General features: G+C 37.3%; 1 protein-coding gene across 9 annotated transcripts in view; it reads left to right on the plus strand.

Moving 5' to 3' along the window:
* HELZ (helicase with zinc finger) overlaps window positions 1-16488 on the plus strand; it is a 155736-nt gene that overhangs the window by 93244 nt on the left and 46004 nt on the right. For all 9 annotated transcript variants that reach the window (XM_059909048.1, XM_059909046.1, XM_059909053.1 and 6 more), the window contains 4 exons: window positions 591-795; window positions 7369-7420; window positions 8185-8375; window positions 10107-10314. In XM_059909048.1, coding sequence (XP_059765031.1) covers window positions 591-795; window positions 7369-7420; window positions 8185-8375; window positions 10107-10314 — 656 coding nt within the window. The remainder of the gene's footprint in view (window positions 1-590; window positions 796-7368; window positions 7421-8184; window positions 8376-10106; window positions 10315-16488) is intronic.

Here is a 16488-nt window from a genome sequence, read left to right on the forward strand (position 1 = left end):
TCTTAAGTTCCTTATGAGACTTATTTACTTTGTGGTTCAGATTTATGTCTGAATTGGCTTTTCTTAGTCACCCAGCACCAGGCTACTTTGGCCCCATAATTCAAGTCTGTGTGTGTGTGTGTGTGTGTGTGTGTGTGTGTGTGTGTGTGTGTGTGTCTGTATGTATATAATATATATATATATGCATACATACAAACGTGTATATGGTGAGTATGCCTGGAAGTACACATCTTTGATAAAATGAGTTATCAAGTTTGAAATCCTTGCTAACTGTGTGGATAACAAAATCCGTCATTCCAAATTAGTGTGCATAGTCGAGCACTGACCATGTTACTTTCATTGATCAGCCAGAATTAATGGAGAGCAGAATTTGTATGTTCCACAGTACTAGACATGACTGTAGTTTCAGAACCAAACTTCTGAAGTCTTGTGATCTGGTGGGAAGATTATACCTGAATCATAGATGAATACTGGGCCTAAGGATTTGGGGTTGGGGTGGGGGAATTCGAAATTATCTTTAGTTGCTTTTAGTCATTTCTGTGATCTCGTCCACTGAAATTATAAACTGATCTTCTAAATCTTTTCTGTAGGAAATTTTGGGAGCGGTTTATTGCCCTGTGTCATGAAAATAATAGCCTACATGGAATCACTTTTGAACAGATCAAAGCTCAGCTAGAGGCTTTAGAACTAAAGAAGACGTATGTGTTGAATCCACTGGCACCTGAATTTATCCCCCGGGCTCTAAGAGTGCAGCACACGGGAAATACCAACAGATTGCAGCAATCACCCCCCAAGGTAAAGCCTGTCAGTGAAATTGAAGAGGTTAAAGAGAGAGAACAGTGCAGAGACGTCAGAGCTTTCTTGGGCTGCAGGTTACTTTACGTGTTGGAATTGAAGGTTACGTTTGACGGCAAGCAGTTTCTGCAAGGAACTCGTCCAGTGTGGACATTAAGTGAAAATACAGTGTGGTGTTTAGCCATGCTGCTTAATGGCATAATCATCCTCAAAAAGTTTTCAAGGGGACTTCCCTGCGGTCCATGGGTAAGACTTCACCTTCCAATGCAGGGGGTGCAGGTTTGATCCCTGGTTGGGGAGCTAAGATCCCACATGCCTCGCAGCCAAAAAAACCAAAACATAAAAAAGCAGAAGCAATATTATAACAAATTCAATAAAGACTTTAAAAATGGTCCACATCAAAAAAATCTTAAAAAAAAAAAAAAAAGTTTTCAGGTACCTGATTAGGTCTGGTGCCCTTGGTATAATATAACCTCCCGGTCCTCTCTACTGATAGACTTATTTTAGCAAGATGTGAATCAAACAAAGCCGTTTAAAAGACGGCCACCCATATTAAAAGTATGCTCTTACAGAATATTATATAGCATGCTGCTATAGCATATTTTTTTACAAGGAATAATATAGTAATAGCAATATCTGTATAAAGAAAATAGTTCTGACCTCTTGTTGATGACCAAGTCAGGTGGTTTTTGGCACAGTGAGAAAACGTGGCTGGCTGCTTGAGGGTTACTTTAATCCACTTGGACCCGTGTTTGCTGTGTGAGAAGTAGTCCAGCCATCGGGATGGGATGGGGGGGAATCAAGGCCCCCATGTCTGCTTTTGAACGATAGTTATTTTGGGCAGAAACAGCTGGTTTATTTGCTAGATTGCCTGAAAAAAAAAATGCTTGCACTTAACATCTAGAAAAGAAAGTTATGAGAGTGGCATGTTTAGTATTTCTTCTGGTTTGTGGGTGTATTTATAGTCATCAGCATGATATTAAACTTATTGACATGAATTAAGAGAGTATGCCAGTTTGGGGCTTCATTTTTAAAATGTAAAACTTAATGTGTAAGAAATAGTTATTGGTTTAATAGCCTGAAGATCTTTTTTAGCTGAGTAAGTATTAAACTGAGACGAGAACTGCTTTCTGTTTTAATGTACTGTTGTCTGAGTTTAATAAAAATGGACCTGATATACAATAATGCTTTAGTGACTTGGAATTAAGCAGATTAAGCATTTTGCATAACTGAATCCTCTAGATTTCTAAAGTTTAAACTATTGATAAATTAATAATCAACTTATTTATCAAATAGTTAAGTTTCTTCTATGTGACAGCTGTTATGGTAGGTAGTAGAGAAGCAAATTCGCCCCAGTCTTCTTGTGGCAGACGTTGGAGGGTAACGGTCAGAGGAAGTACCACTCCACCACAGTGGAGATTCAGGGTAATTTCACCGAGTGGATGGAGTGAGTGGGAGATTGGAGAGACTGTCAGAAACTAGAACAGAAGCTCCCTTAGGGCAGAGATTTTTGCCTGTATTATTTGCTGCTCTAGCCTCTGTGCCTAGAACAACATCTGGCTTATCACAGGTGCTTAGAAGTATTTTTAAGATTAATGAGTGAAGCTTAACAAAGAGCTCATACGAAAAGCAAGAGTTGTGAGAGGGCAGGCTCTCCAGGGAACAGCAAGTAGCTTAAAGTAGGTGAAGAGTGGGAACCCAGTTAGAAACTTTTAAATTTTATTGTTTTTTTATTTAAATGTTTCAGAGACATTATACCTTTTGCACATTCTTAAATACAGTAACTACAATAAACTTTTTACTTAATTGATCAATGTTAGCATCAATTAATGTACCACAGATGCAGCTAGATTCAAGCCATCATATCAAATGTGTACTGACCCTAAGCAAGATCCTGTGATTTGCTTTTTGTTTTTATTTTAAAGGTAAAGAAAATATATGTTGAATCCACTTGCTTTTCCAACACTATAAACTCCCCGAAGACAAAAATCCTATTCTGTGTACTTCTTAGGGCCCCTAGTGCCTAGCCCCACTCTGCACATAGTGGGTGCTCAGTGAGTATCTGATAAGTGAATAATGGTTAATGATGCATCCAGGAGAGCGTAGTGGTGCTTTCTTCTTTCAATAGGAAGGCTGTGTAATTAAAGACCATAGCAGCCATCTCCCCAGTTTTCTCTTTTTAACTTTTTGGGAAGTTTTCTTCCCTGATCCAGTAGATATCATCTGTTATTTCACTGTCACTAACACAGAGGTTCACTCAGTTGTTTATATATACCTGGTTATTTAAAGTTCTTTATATCATATATAATAATAATAATTTTAGGTAACTAAGTTATAGTGAGCCACAGGTTACTTTTGTCATCATCTCTCCCTTCACGCCCCAGTACTGTATTTTACTTCTATTAAATTGTTTTGAGGATTGAATTTGTACTGGAGTCTTTTTTTATCCAACTTTCTATTGTAGAAAATTTCAAATATATTGAATTCCCTATCATCCAGCTTCATTAACTATCAATTTATCCTTGATCTTGTTTCAGCTATCAGCCCACCACTCCACCACCACATATACGCACTGGAGAATTTTGAAACAAATTCCAGATGGTTTATTTCATATGCTAGAGTCTTTTGATGAAGGGGAATTTACTTCCTTGCAAGAAAAGCATGCTGTTTCTGAAAATGGGATACTAAGCCATATAATTTCCCCCCAAGTTTCCTTAATGTTTAACTTTTAATGCAATTCTGTGCATAAGAAATATTAAAAACTAGTGAGGTTAATGTTAGCCTAAGACTGAAAATCCCAGTAAGATTTAATGTAGACAGAATCATCGGAAGGCTGGATGATGGTTAAACGTGCTCCACGACCTGCTCCCTCAGGACTGTCTGGCAGCAAAGCCTACCCCGAGCTCTTGACCAATCGAATGGCTTTACTCTCCTCACTACGGTGTAGGTTCTCTGGTCAGGGTTAGTGAAGGTACAGATCTTAGGGGATCCAGGAGCAGGTGGTCCTAGCTAAGCCTCATTGCCCCACTCTCCAGGCATCATTTATTTGTAGGAAGGCGTCTGTTTCACGGGCGCCTACAGAATCAGCACGTAGGAAAACAGTTTGCTTGTCTTCAGTCTGCTTACTCCTGGGCGCATGCTGGGAACAGTGTTCAGAAACTTTGCAAGGATGGGACAGATTCATTTGTACATACTGTAAAAACTGTTCAGAGGATAGATAATATTCAGAAGTGGGTCCTCTGAGAAGACCATAGCATTGTTTCATAGATCTTAGTTGGTGAATTGTTCTTCACTGTCTGTCTCCAGCTGCTTATGTTGTGTCTCGGTGTCCAGACATCAGAAGACGGGTCAGACTTCTGTGGCTCCGTAGCCCCAGTGCCCAGCCGGGGGTGGACATGTCGTGGCCCTCGTAAACATTTGTTGAATGAATAAATGGAAAATGATGAAAGAATGAGTGAATGAAAAAATAAATACTTGAATGAATAAATGGTTGAGTAAAAAAAATGGTCCTCAAAAAACAGATGACGTGAACTACATTTGCTTATAAGCTTTCTACCAAAGGTGTACATACTTTCTGAGATTTATTAGCAGAAGTTTGGAATTATCATTATGGAATGACTTTTCTACATAGTTAGCTCTAGCTTACTGCTGCATTGTTATTTTGTTATATGCTACCAAACACTGTATGTTTTGTATAGACCAAGCACACTTATTGCTCTACAGTTGCATGTGAAGTCTAAATATGCTAGAGGAGTTTTCCCATATTGAACTGTACAGGGTGCTGAATTATGCTTGCAGATATGCCACTGTCTTTTTGTGAGAGGCCCCAAGTTGCTTTTTTCCCCCCCATTTGTTCAACAGTATTCATTGAGCCAGGCGATGTTCTAAGCTCAGGGAATCAATAATGACCTAAACAGATGAAGTCCTAGGTGTTTAGGGCCTTTTATACTTTATATGCAACAGCTCCGTCAACAGAGTCATCATGACAGCACGGTGATGCAGATGTTCCCTTTCCAGGTTTCTTTTTCGCTTAGTTTATCACACAGCACCCGGAGTGCTGGTGTCTATTGTCTGGCATGCTTCCAGCTTTACAGTGCAGGGTCAGTCCAGGCTGTGGTTATTCTTTGTATTGGTTTCCTATTGCTGTTGTAACAAATTAGCACAAACCTAGTGACTTGAAACGACACCCATTTATTATCTCACATTTCTTTGAGTCAGATGTCCAGGTTTTTGTTGGTTTCTTGGCTCCAGGTCTCACAAGGCCAGGATCAAGGTGTTGGTCGAATGGGCTCTTATCTGGAGGCTCTGGGAGGGCTCTGCTTCTAAGGTCATGCAGGTTGTTGGCAGAATCCAGTCCTTGTGGTTGTAAGGACTGAGGTCCCTGTTTCCTCGCTGGCTGTCAGCTGGGAGCCATTCTTAGCTTCTGGAGGCTTCTTTCCAGTTCTCGCATGTGGCCCTACCTCTCAGAGCTGTCAACAGTGCATTGAAGCCTTCTCCCTCTCGGCGCCTCTGACTTCCCCTTCGACCACTTGTATCTCTTCCTTCCTTTTCTGCCGCATCTCTGACTGAGCTGGAGAGGTGTCTCTGCTTGTAGGGCTCATGTGATTAGATTGGATCGCCCCAGATAATCCAGGATAATCCTCCTATTTTAAGTCTTTAGTTATATCTGCAGAGCCCCTTTTGCCACATGACATGACAACTCATGGGTTCCAGGGAGTAGGGTGTGTATGTCTCCGGGGGACTGTTGTGCCTTCCACACTGACCCAGCGACAGCGTTTTCTCCACCTGATACACAGCCGCCCCTGGTTGACGAGTCCACAGAGGCTAAGAAATCTAAATGGTTTGTTAGCCTCCTGGAACGGTCTTATCTCTGCTGTGCCACTGCTCTCCTTTCTTCTGTCGGCGCATCTGCCTCTGGCTGCCCTTGCGGTCACGTCTCGTTGCTTACGCTTCTCGTCTTCCACCTGTTGCTGCCGTCCCTGCTGTCTGCCATTTTCTCCTTTCCTCTGCCTGCTTTTCTTTTCACTTCTCTATTCCTCAGAAGCTTGTTTTTTTGTGTTTTTTTTTTTAATAGCTAACGACAATCACTGTGAACATTCTCTTCTGGTTAATGGACCAACTCTGATTCTTTCTTGACTATTTTTCTTCTGACTTTTGAAGAGTTAGAGCTTAGCTGCCCTTGCCTCCCCGTCGCTACCCAGCTGACCATAAGCCTCTGGTGTTTAGTGCTAACCTGAATATTTAAAGTTGCTGACGGATGGGGAGATAAGTGAAGCGTCACTGTACCTTTGCTTTGGTCAAGAACAAATTCTTCTTCTTGCTGTAGACATTATCCCCCCACTTAAGCTTTCAGATGTAATGTACAAATAAAAAATTTACGTGGTCGAAGGGTAAGTTGTATAATGTGCTACTTGTGTTGTGTAATGGCTTTGTGTGTTACATTTAACCAATGAAAAGAGAAAAAACATTTTTAAAGTCTAGAAACTCAGAACCATATGTTTCTTCACGTATTTCTGCCCCGAAGTCATCATTTTTAATGGTAGACTAGCATGCCATTGTATGAATCTGCCATTGCTTATTTAATAAATGTTCTACTGATGGACATTTAGATTCCTGGAGGTGCAATTATTGGGTTAAAGCATGTGTACATTTCTGATGCTTTTGACATCCACATTGCTTTCTAGAAAATTTGTACATTCTCTTAAGCAGATTATGACACTGTGCATTTTCCTGTTCCTTCAGTAAATTTTACGGTTTAAGATGCCATGAATCATACTCAAAATATCATAAACCCCAAAGCATATTTACATTCATGTTATTATTTTAAAGGTTCTCATCCTCAAGAGTTGAAGATTGATATTTTTCCCTTGAAAACGGCTTTTACACTTTATCATTTAATTCATAGAAAATTTATAGAGAAGCTGCAAAGGAACAGAATTTAGGTTTCAGTCATATTGATGCATATTTCTTTTTATAAAAAAATTAATTTAAAAAGAAAAAAGAATTTTAGATACCCTTAATTTGAAGTTGAGGAAACTTGAGGCCTAGCACCATGACTTAATGTTTTTATTTTATTTTATTTTATTTTATTTTATTTATTTTTGGCTGTGTTGGGTCTTCGTTGCTGCGCACAGGCTTTCTCTAGTTGCGGCGAGCGGGGGCTACTCTTCATTGTGGTGCACGGGCTTCTCATTGCGGTGGCTTCTCTTGTTGCAGAGGACAGGCTGTAGGCGCGCGGGCTTCGGTAGTTGCGGTGCGTGGGCTCAATAGTTGTGGCTCATGGGCTTAGTTGCTCTGCGGCATGTGGGATCTTCCCAGACCAGGGATCGAACCCATGTCCCCTGCATTGGCAGGTGGATTCTAAGCCACTGCACCACCAGGGGAGTCCCTGACTTAATGTTTAAAAAGAAGGTTGGCTCAAAGGCATCTAACGGTTATTAATTACAGACTCACAGTCTTTAAATTTTAATTGTTGCTATATACATTTATTTTGCATGGGATGAGGAAAATGGTTATTGTTCTTTAATACTAGGTGTGTTTTAAATTATTATACATTTGTGTTTTTCTGTAAAGGGGAAAAGCCTCCATCATATCCAGAATGATCATTTCCAGAATGATGGAATTGGTAAGTGGAAAAATTAGCCCTATGAAAACTTGCTTTTATGATGTAAGACATTTATTCCAAATTTCATCATTTAGAAAGAGGAGGATGGAGAGGGACACACACACACACACACACAGTCTAACACTTTGAAGCTCATGTAACTCTTTTATTCAACACATCTGTTCTTGTGAATGCTTTGATATGTCATTTCTGAAAAGGTGATTTTGTAGGTACCAAGGTACATATATAGAAGTTTTGAGGATGAACATTTAAGCCTCCTATGCAACGTAAGTTTTTGGAACATATTTATATCCTACAAATGTTGGTTATACAAATTTTCAAGATGAAGTTTATTTACGTGATTTAAAATGTTGCAGAATTATGCTTTTAAAACAATAATTGCTTAACTGTTTTGTATGTGGCTGTGTTACAGCTGCAACTCAAAACTTTATTCTGAAGAATTGTTTACGTTTTCTAGTGTCAGAAGAATGTTTACTGTATGGTTTTCTCTCTTGAAGGACACATCTCCAGCTCCTTGCAAGACATTTAAAATTATGCTAGTTTTTAAAAGGAATACTTTGTATATCTCAAGCTAATTTTAGGGAATATGGTAAAATGATTGTTTTTTTAATATGCTCTACTCTTTCACGCTGATAACTCTTTGAATATAAGATACCTTATGGCAAAGCTGGGGAATGTGTTTTGCTGTTGCATGATTTTAATTATTTTTGTCTACGTGAATATGTACAGCTATTGAGTGCATCCTTTCTCTGTTTGTTTTTCAGTTCAGCCCAATCCTTCTGTACTTATTGGCAATCCTATTAGAGCATATACTCCTCCACCTCCTCTTGGACCTCACCCTAATTTGGGGAAATCTCCAAGCCCTGTTCAAAGAATAGATCCTCACACGGGGACAAGTATTCTTTATGTACCTGCTGTCTATGGAGGGAATGTAGTTATGTCCGTGCCTTTACCTGTAAGTAGATGTTTAAGATACTCTCTATTGAATTAGATAAAATAGGCTTCACTAAATTAGTGGCTATCTCAAATAGTGTTCTACTAATCTCTCTCTCTTTTTTTTTTTTTTTTTTGGTTTTCAGTGTCTGTAAGCTTCTTTCAAAGCAGCTCTTATGACCAAAGAAATGTGAACTGTTGCTTAAAATTTGTTACTATATTGTCAGTGGCTATGAAGAAATCTGTAAATTGGGTGTTTTGATTGAGAAGCCTTTGTATTGTCTTAAATATTTTTACTGGGGAAAATTGGGCTAAAAGTTAACAGAGCTAGTAAATTGGACTCTTGTTTTGTAAAGTGATGTTTTATTTTATCTTTTGCTTTTTCATTCTTATATAATTCACTAACCCTAAGAAAATACAGTTCTTTGGAGGAAGGAAAAAGGTTTGGATTAGCCTAGCTCCCTTGGATCTAAATTTATCTGAGAAATTCCACACCTTATGAAACCCTACTGGCACTTAAAAACATTATTAAATCATTTCTAAGACTATAGATTTTTAGAGGGCTTCCATCTTATGTTAAAACTCATTTTTCTTTTCTTTAAGATTTTTGAGTATTTTGGTAATTAAAAAAATTTGCTGTTTACTAATATTTCCAAATTCAGGAATTTTAGCCTAGAAAATATTTCTTTCATTTAAGGTAAGTACTGCAGTTTCAGGTAGAGGTGATCATTGTCAAGGATCTTTGGCACCCCTGCCTACACCCCCAAAATGCAAAAACGCCTAGCTGCCAACGTTTTTCAGCCATCTTGGTCATGATGGTTCACATTCCCGGCAGCCAATGAGAATAACTGTCAATAAGAAATATGTCATTTATGTCAACTCCCCATAGACTTTCCATTTTAGCTGAGTTATTTCTTCCCAGACAGCCTGGCAACATTATACATCATCTGCTTTAAATAGTAAGTCCCTTGGGATTTATATTTCATTTTACTAGGTCAAAGAGACTTTTAAAGATTTCTAAGAGTCTGAATTTAACAGTTGTATTATAATAAAATAATAAGGGTGGCAGCTCAGATGTCATTGTGTTTATTCTTTTTATATTAATATGCAGAGATTATATATTTTGACACAGCTAAGGAAATTTTCTGTTTCTGTGGTTTAATTAATCAAAAGCATTAATTAAATTAATGACCTGTTGGAATTTTGCCTACAGTAAGTGAACATTAAATGATTTGGTTATTCATATAAAATAGTAATACATATTTTTTGAGTTGAGACTCCTTAGACTGAATTTTTTCTTAAATTTTTTCCCTGTTCTCTTATTCAAGTTTATTAAACTATATATCTATGCAGTTATGACTTTAAAAGACAGTTTTCATGGTAATCAGTGACATATATGCATTCATATTGAGGGAAAATGATTCAAGACTATAAAATGATTTGATGCCTCAAGGAATAATTACCAGTTTTAAGTCCTTGATTTCTTCCTAACCTAGTGTGTAAGGGAAATGGTCAATTTTCCCTTACATACTAAAGATTCAAGGAGTTTTTTTTTTTTGGTTTTTTTTTTTTGCCAGTTGAGATATAGCAGTCATTCTACCAATTGTTACTATTAGCATTCATTTTGTAGTTATTCATTTTGATAAAATTAACATCTCTGTGTGTGTTTGCTCTTTCCTAATTAATAGCACTATAGCAGTTTGCCTTTCAAAATGTACTGAAAGGAATTATTCTATTTCTTATAATAACCTAGGTACCATGGACAGGATACCAGGGTAGGTTTGCAGTTGATCCTCGAATCATTACTCACCAGGCAGCAATGGCCTACAATATGAACCTCTTACAGACACACGGGCGGGGGTCTCCTATACCTTATGGCCTTGGGCATCACCCACCTGTCAGCATAGGGCAGACGCAAAACCAGCATCAGGAGAAGGATCAACATGAGCAGAGTCGAAACGGTGAGTCGCTTTGCTGTTCTCGTGTCCCTAAATTGATGGTGTGCCAAGTTGTGTCAGCATACGAGGTTCCTTTAACAGTGTGGTTGTCAACTCGTTCATAGATTATAACCCTTTCGGAGGAGGGATCTGATGTAAACACTATGGATCCTCTCTCCAGAAGATAGGATATGTGCACAGACACAAAATTTACATGTAACCTACCACTTAGGATTGATGGGACCAATTTCCTGGAAAAATGTTAATAGTTAGATTTTTTTTAAATGGTAGTCATTTAAAATTGAGACAGAAAACCCTCTCCTGTGAAACATTTTTGTTGACCCAAAATATTTTTGTAGCATACTAAACATTAATGCTACCGTGGCAATAGTTTATTCTCATGCAAATCGTAGTCTCTTGTCTACTAGAATTATAAATAAGGAACAATTACCCTGTGTAATTTTTAAAGTCAGGTTTATTGAGGTATAATTTATATAGAGTAAAATTCACCCTTTTAGAATGTAGTTTGTTGTGTTTTGACAAATATACAGAGCTGTTCACCACCACCAGTATCAAGATTCAGGGTGTTTACATTTCAAAAAACTCCCTCATGTCCCTTTGCAGTCACTTTCTTCCTCCAGCCCCAGCCCTGGGCAACCACTGATCTGATTTTTGTGCCTATACTTTGGTCTTTTCTCTAGTTTGTCATATAAATGGAATCATAGTGTCTGGCTTCATTCACTTAGCTTAATGCTTTGGAGATTTATTTGTGTTGTCTGTGTCAGTTGTTTGTTCCTTTTTGCTGTTGATTAGTATTCCCTTATATGGATGAACCACAGTGTTTTTTTTATCTCTCCATCAGTTGTTTTTATCTATCCTTAATTATTTCTAATTTTTGGCTCTTATGAGTAAAGCTGCTGTGAACATATGTATTGAACATATTTTCATTTCTCTTGGGTAAATACCCAGGATTGAGCTTGTTGAGCACATTTGTTAACTTTGTAAGAAACTGCCATACTGTTTTCCAAAGTGGCCAAACCATTTTTCATTTCTAGTACGTGTGAGATTTCCAGTTGCTCCGCATTCTCGTTAGTACTTGGTATTGTCAGTCTTTTTAATTTTACCCTTGCTTATGGGTATCTGATAGTATCTGATTGTTGTATTAATTTGCATATTCCTAATGACTAATGATGTTGAGTATCTTTTCATTGGGCTTATTTGCCACCTGTATATCTTTGATGAAGTGTCTATTTGTATCTTTTGTCCACTTTTTTACTGGTTTGTCTTACGAAGTTATAAGAGTTCTTTATACATTCTGGATACAAATCTTTAATTAGATATATGTTTTGAAAATATTTTCTCCCAGGATATGGCTTGCCTTTTGATTTTCTTAACAGTATCTTTCAAAGAATAAAAGTTTCCATTTTTGATGAAGTCCAGTTTATCCAATTTTTTCTTCTTTGGGTCATGTTTTTGGTGTTATGTCAAGTTTTTTTCGCCTAATCCAAGATCACAAAGATCTTCTGTGTTTGTTTCTAGACGTTTCATAGTTTTAGCTCTTATATTAGGTCTCCTTTGAGTTAATTTTTATATGTGGTGTGAGGTAAGAATTGAAGGGTTTTTTTGTTCTCATTTTGTTTTGTTTTTGCATATATGTATGTTCAGTTGTTCTAACACCGTTTGTTGAAAGTACTCTCCTTCCTCCATTAAGATGAGTTGGTGCCTTTGTTGAAAATCAGTTTACTGCCTGTGTGAAGTCTCTATCGTCTTCTATTGATGCATATGTTTGTTCATGCCACATATACTGTCTTGATTACTGTAGCTTCATAAAAGTCTTCAAATCAGGTAGTATGAGTCCTCCAACTTTGTTCTTCTTTTTCAAAATTGTGTATTCCAGGTCCTTTGCATTTCCACATACATTTTAGAATCAGCTTGTGAGTTTCTACAAAAAAAAGCCTGCTGGGATTTTGATTGGGATTGTGTGGAATCTGTAGGTCAATTTGGGGGAGAGCTGACATCTTAATATTTAGTCTTCTGTTATATGAACGCGGTGTCTCTCTCTTCTTTAAGGTCTTTACTTTCAGCCTTTTTTAAAAAAAAGTTTTCAGAATACAACTCTTGCACTTATTTTGTTAAGGTGAAAGCTTAGATTAATAGAGGTATCTTAGTGTTAGAATTTTCCTCCTCAGTAGTGCATCCCACAAAATTCCAGTGTTCTATTTTTATTTCATTCAGTTCAGTACACTTTCTAGTTTCTCTTAAAATTAGATCCATGGATTATTTAGAAAGGTGACTTTGGGTGAGTTATTGGGGATTTTCTAAGAATTTTTCTGTTAACTGATTCCTAGTTTTAATTCCATTGTGGTAAGGGAACATATTTTGCATGACTTGAATCCTTTTGAATTTATTGAGATTTGTTTTATGGCTCAGGATACGGTCTGCCTTTATAAACGTTCCATGTACATTTGGGAAGAATGGAGTGCTCTAGTGCTGTAGGTCAAGTTGGTTGATACGATTGTTCAAGTCTACTTTATCTTTGCTGATTTTCTGTCTACATTGGAAAAAAAAGAATATTGAGAGAGGAATATTGAATTCTCCAAATATAATTGGTATTTATCTATTTTTCCTTTAAGTTTTAAATTTTAACTTAATTAATTTATTTTTTATACAGCAGGTTCTTATTAGTCATCAATTTTATACACATCAGTATATACATGTCAATCCCAGTCGCCCAATTCATCACACCATCATCCCCCACCGCCACTTTCCCCCCTTGGTGTCCATACGTTTGTTCTTTACATCTGTGTCTCTATTTCTGCCCTGCAAACCGGTTCATCTGTACCATTTTTCTACATTCCACATATATGCGTTAATATACGATATTTGTTTTTCTCTTTCTGACTTATTTCACTCTTTATGACAGTCTCTAGATCCATCCACGTCTCTATCAATGACCCAATTTCATTCCTTTTTATGGCTGAGTAATATTCCATTGCATACATGTACTACATCTTCTTCATCCATTCGTCTGTCAGTGGGCATTTAGGTTGCTTCCATGACCTGGCTATTGTTAATAGTGCTGCAGTGAACATTGGGGTGCATGTGTTTTTTTGAATTATGGTTTTCTCTGGGTATATGCTCAGTAGTGGGATTGCTGGGTCATATGGTAATTCTATTTTTAGTTTTTTAAGGAACCTCCATACTGTTCTCCATAGTGGCTGTATCAGTTTGCATTCCCACTAACAGTGCGAGAGGGTTCCCTTTTCTCCACACCCTCTCCAGCATTTGTGGTTTGTAGATTTTCTGATGAGGCCCATTCTAACTGGTGTGAGGTGATACCTCATTGTAGTTTTGATTTGCATTTCTCTAATAATTAGTGATGTTGAGCAGCTTTTCATGTGCTTCTTGGCCATCTGTGTGTCTTCTTTGGAGAAATGTCTATTTAGGTCTTCTGCCCGTTTCTTGATCGGGTTGTTTGTTTTTTTAATATTGAGCTGCATGAGCTGTTTATATATTTTGGAGATTAATCCTTTGTCTGTTGATTCGTTTGCAAGTATTTTCTCCCATTCTGAGGGTTGTCTTTTCGTCTTGTTTGTAGTTTCCTTTGCTGTTCAAAAGCTTTTAAGTTTCATTAGGTCCCATTTTTTAATTTTTGTTTTTATTTCCATTACTTTAGGAGGTAGATCAAAAAAGATCTTGCTGTGATTTATGTCAAAGAGTGTTCTGCCTATGTTTTCCTCTAAGAGTTTTATAGTGTCTGGTCTTACATTTAGGTCTCTAATCCATTTTGAGTTAATTTTTGTGTATGGTGGCAGGGAGTGTTCTAATTTCATTATTTTACATGTAGCTCTCCCGTTTTCCCAGCACCACTTATTGAAGAGACTGTCTTTTCTCCATTGTATATCCTTGCCTCCTTTGTCATAGATTAGTTGACCATAGGTGTGTGGGTTTATCTCTGGGCTTTCTATCCTGTTCCATTGATACGTATTTCTGGTTTTGTGCCAGTACCATACTGTCTTGATTACTGTAGCTTTGTAGTATAGTCCGAAGTCAGGGAGTCTGATTCCTCCAGCTCTGTTTTTTTACCTCAAGACTGCTTTGGCTATTCAGGGTCTTTTGTGTCTCCCTACAAATCTTAAGACTTTTTGTTCTAGTTCTGTAAAAAATGCCACTGGTAATTTGATAGGGATTGCATTGAATCTGTAGATTGCTTTGGGTAGTATAGTCATTTTTACAATATCGATTCTTCCAACCCAAGAACATGGTATATCTCTCCATCTGTTTGTGTCATCTTTGATTTCTTTCATCAGTGTCTTACAGTTTTCTGAGTACAGGTCTTTTACCTCCTTAGGTAGGTTTATTCCTAGGTATTTTGTTCTTTTTGTTGCAGTGGTGAATGGGATTGTTCCCTTAATTTCTCTTTCTCATCTTTTGTTGTTAGTGTATAGGAATGCAAGAGATTTCTGTGCATTAATTTTGTATCCTGCAACTTTACCAAATTCATTGATTAGCTCTAGTAGTTTTCTGGTGGCATCTTTAGGATTCTCTATGTATAGTATCATGTCATCTGCAAACAGTGACAGTTTTACTTCTTCTTTTGCAATTTGTATTCCTTTTATTTCTTTTTCTTCTCTGATTGCCGTGGCTAGCACTTCTAAAACGATGTTGAATAATAGTGGCGAGGGTGGACATCCTTGTCATGTCCATGATCTTAGAGGAAATGCTTTCAGTTTTTCACCATTGAGAATGATGTTTGCTGTGGGTTTGTCGTATATGGCCTTTATTATGTTGAGGTAGGTTCCCTCTATGCCCACTTTCTGGAGAGTTTTTATCATAAATATGTGTTGAATTTTGTCTAAAGCTTTTTCTGCATCTATTGAGATGATCATATGGTTTTTATTCTTCAGTTTGTTAATATGGTGTATCACATTGGTTGATTTGTGTATACTGAAGAATCCTTGCATCCCTGGGATAAATCCCACTTGATCATGGTGTATGATCCTTTTAATGTGTTGTTGGATTCTGTTTGCTAGTATTTTGTTGAGGATTTTTGCATCTATATTCATCAGTGATATTGGTCTGTAATTTTCTTCTCTTGTAGTATCTCTGTCTGGTTTTGGTATCAGGATGATGGTGGCCTCGTAGAATGAGTTTGGGAGTGTTCCTTCCTCTGCAGTTTTTTGGAAGAGTTTGAGAAGGATGGGTGTTAGCTCTTCTCTAAATGTTTGATAGAATTCACCTGTGAAGCCATCTGGTCCTGGACTTTTGTTTGTTGGAAGATTTTTAATCACAGTTTCCATTTCATTACTTGCTTGTGATTGGTCTGTTCATATTTTCCATTTCTTCCTGATTCAGTCTTGGAAGGTTATACCTTGCTAAGAATTTGTCCATTTCTTCTGGCATAGAGTTGCTTGTAGTAGTCTCTTACGATGCTTTATATTTCTCCGGTGTCCGTTGTAACTTCTCCTTTTTCATTTCTAATTTCACTGATTTGTGTCCTCTCCCTCGTTTTCTTGTTGAGTCTGGCTAAAGGTTTATCAGTTTTGTTTATCTTCCCAGAGAACCGCTTTTTAGTTTTATTGATCTGTGCTATAGTTTTCTTTGTTTCTATTTCACTTATTTCTGCTCTGATCTTTATGATTTCTTTCCTTCTACTAACTTTGGGTTTTGTTTGTTCTTCTTTTTCTAGTTCCTTTAGGTGTAAGGTTAGATTGTTTATTTGAGATTTTTCTTGTTTCTTGAGGTAGGCTTGTATTGCTATAAACTTCCCTCTTAGAACTGCTTTTGCTGCATCCCATAGGTTTTGGATCGTTGTGTTTTCATTGTCATTTGTCTTTAGGTATTTTTTTGATTTCCTCTTTGATTTCTTCAGTGGTCTCTTGGTTATTTAGTAACGTATTGTTTAGCCTCCATGTGTTTGTGTTTTTTACATTTTTTTTCCCTGTAATTGATTTCTAATCTCATGGCGTTGTGGTCGGAAAAGATGCTTGATATGATTTCAATTTTCTTAAATTTACCGAGGCTTGATTTGCCACCCAAGATGTGATCTATCCTGGAGAATGTTCCGTGTGCACGTGAGAAGAAAGTGTAATCTTCTGTTTTTGGATGGAATGTCCTATAAGTATCAATTAAATCTGTCTGGTCTATTGTGTCATTTAAAGCTTGTGTTTCCTTATTAATTTTCTGTCTGGATGATCT

The sequence above is a fragment of the Balaenoptera ricei genome, chromosome 20 (genome assembly GCF_028023285.1).
Source record: "Balaenoptera ricei isolate mBalRic1 chromosome 20, mBalRic1.hap2, whole genome shotgun sequence".
Classification (NCBI taxonomy): domain Eukaryota; kingdom Metazoa; phylum Chordata; class Mammalia; order Artiodactyla; family Balaenopteridae; genus Balaenoptera; species Balaenoptera ricei.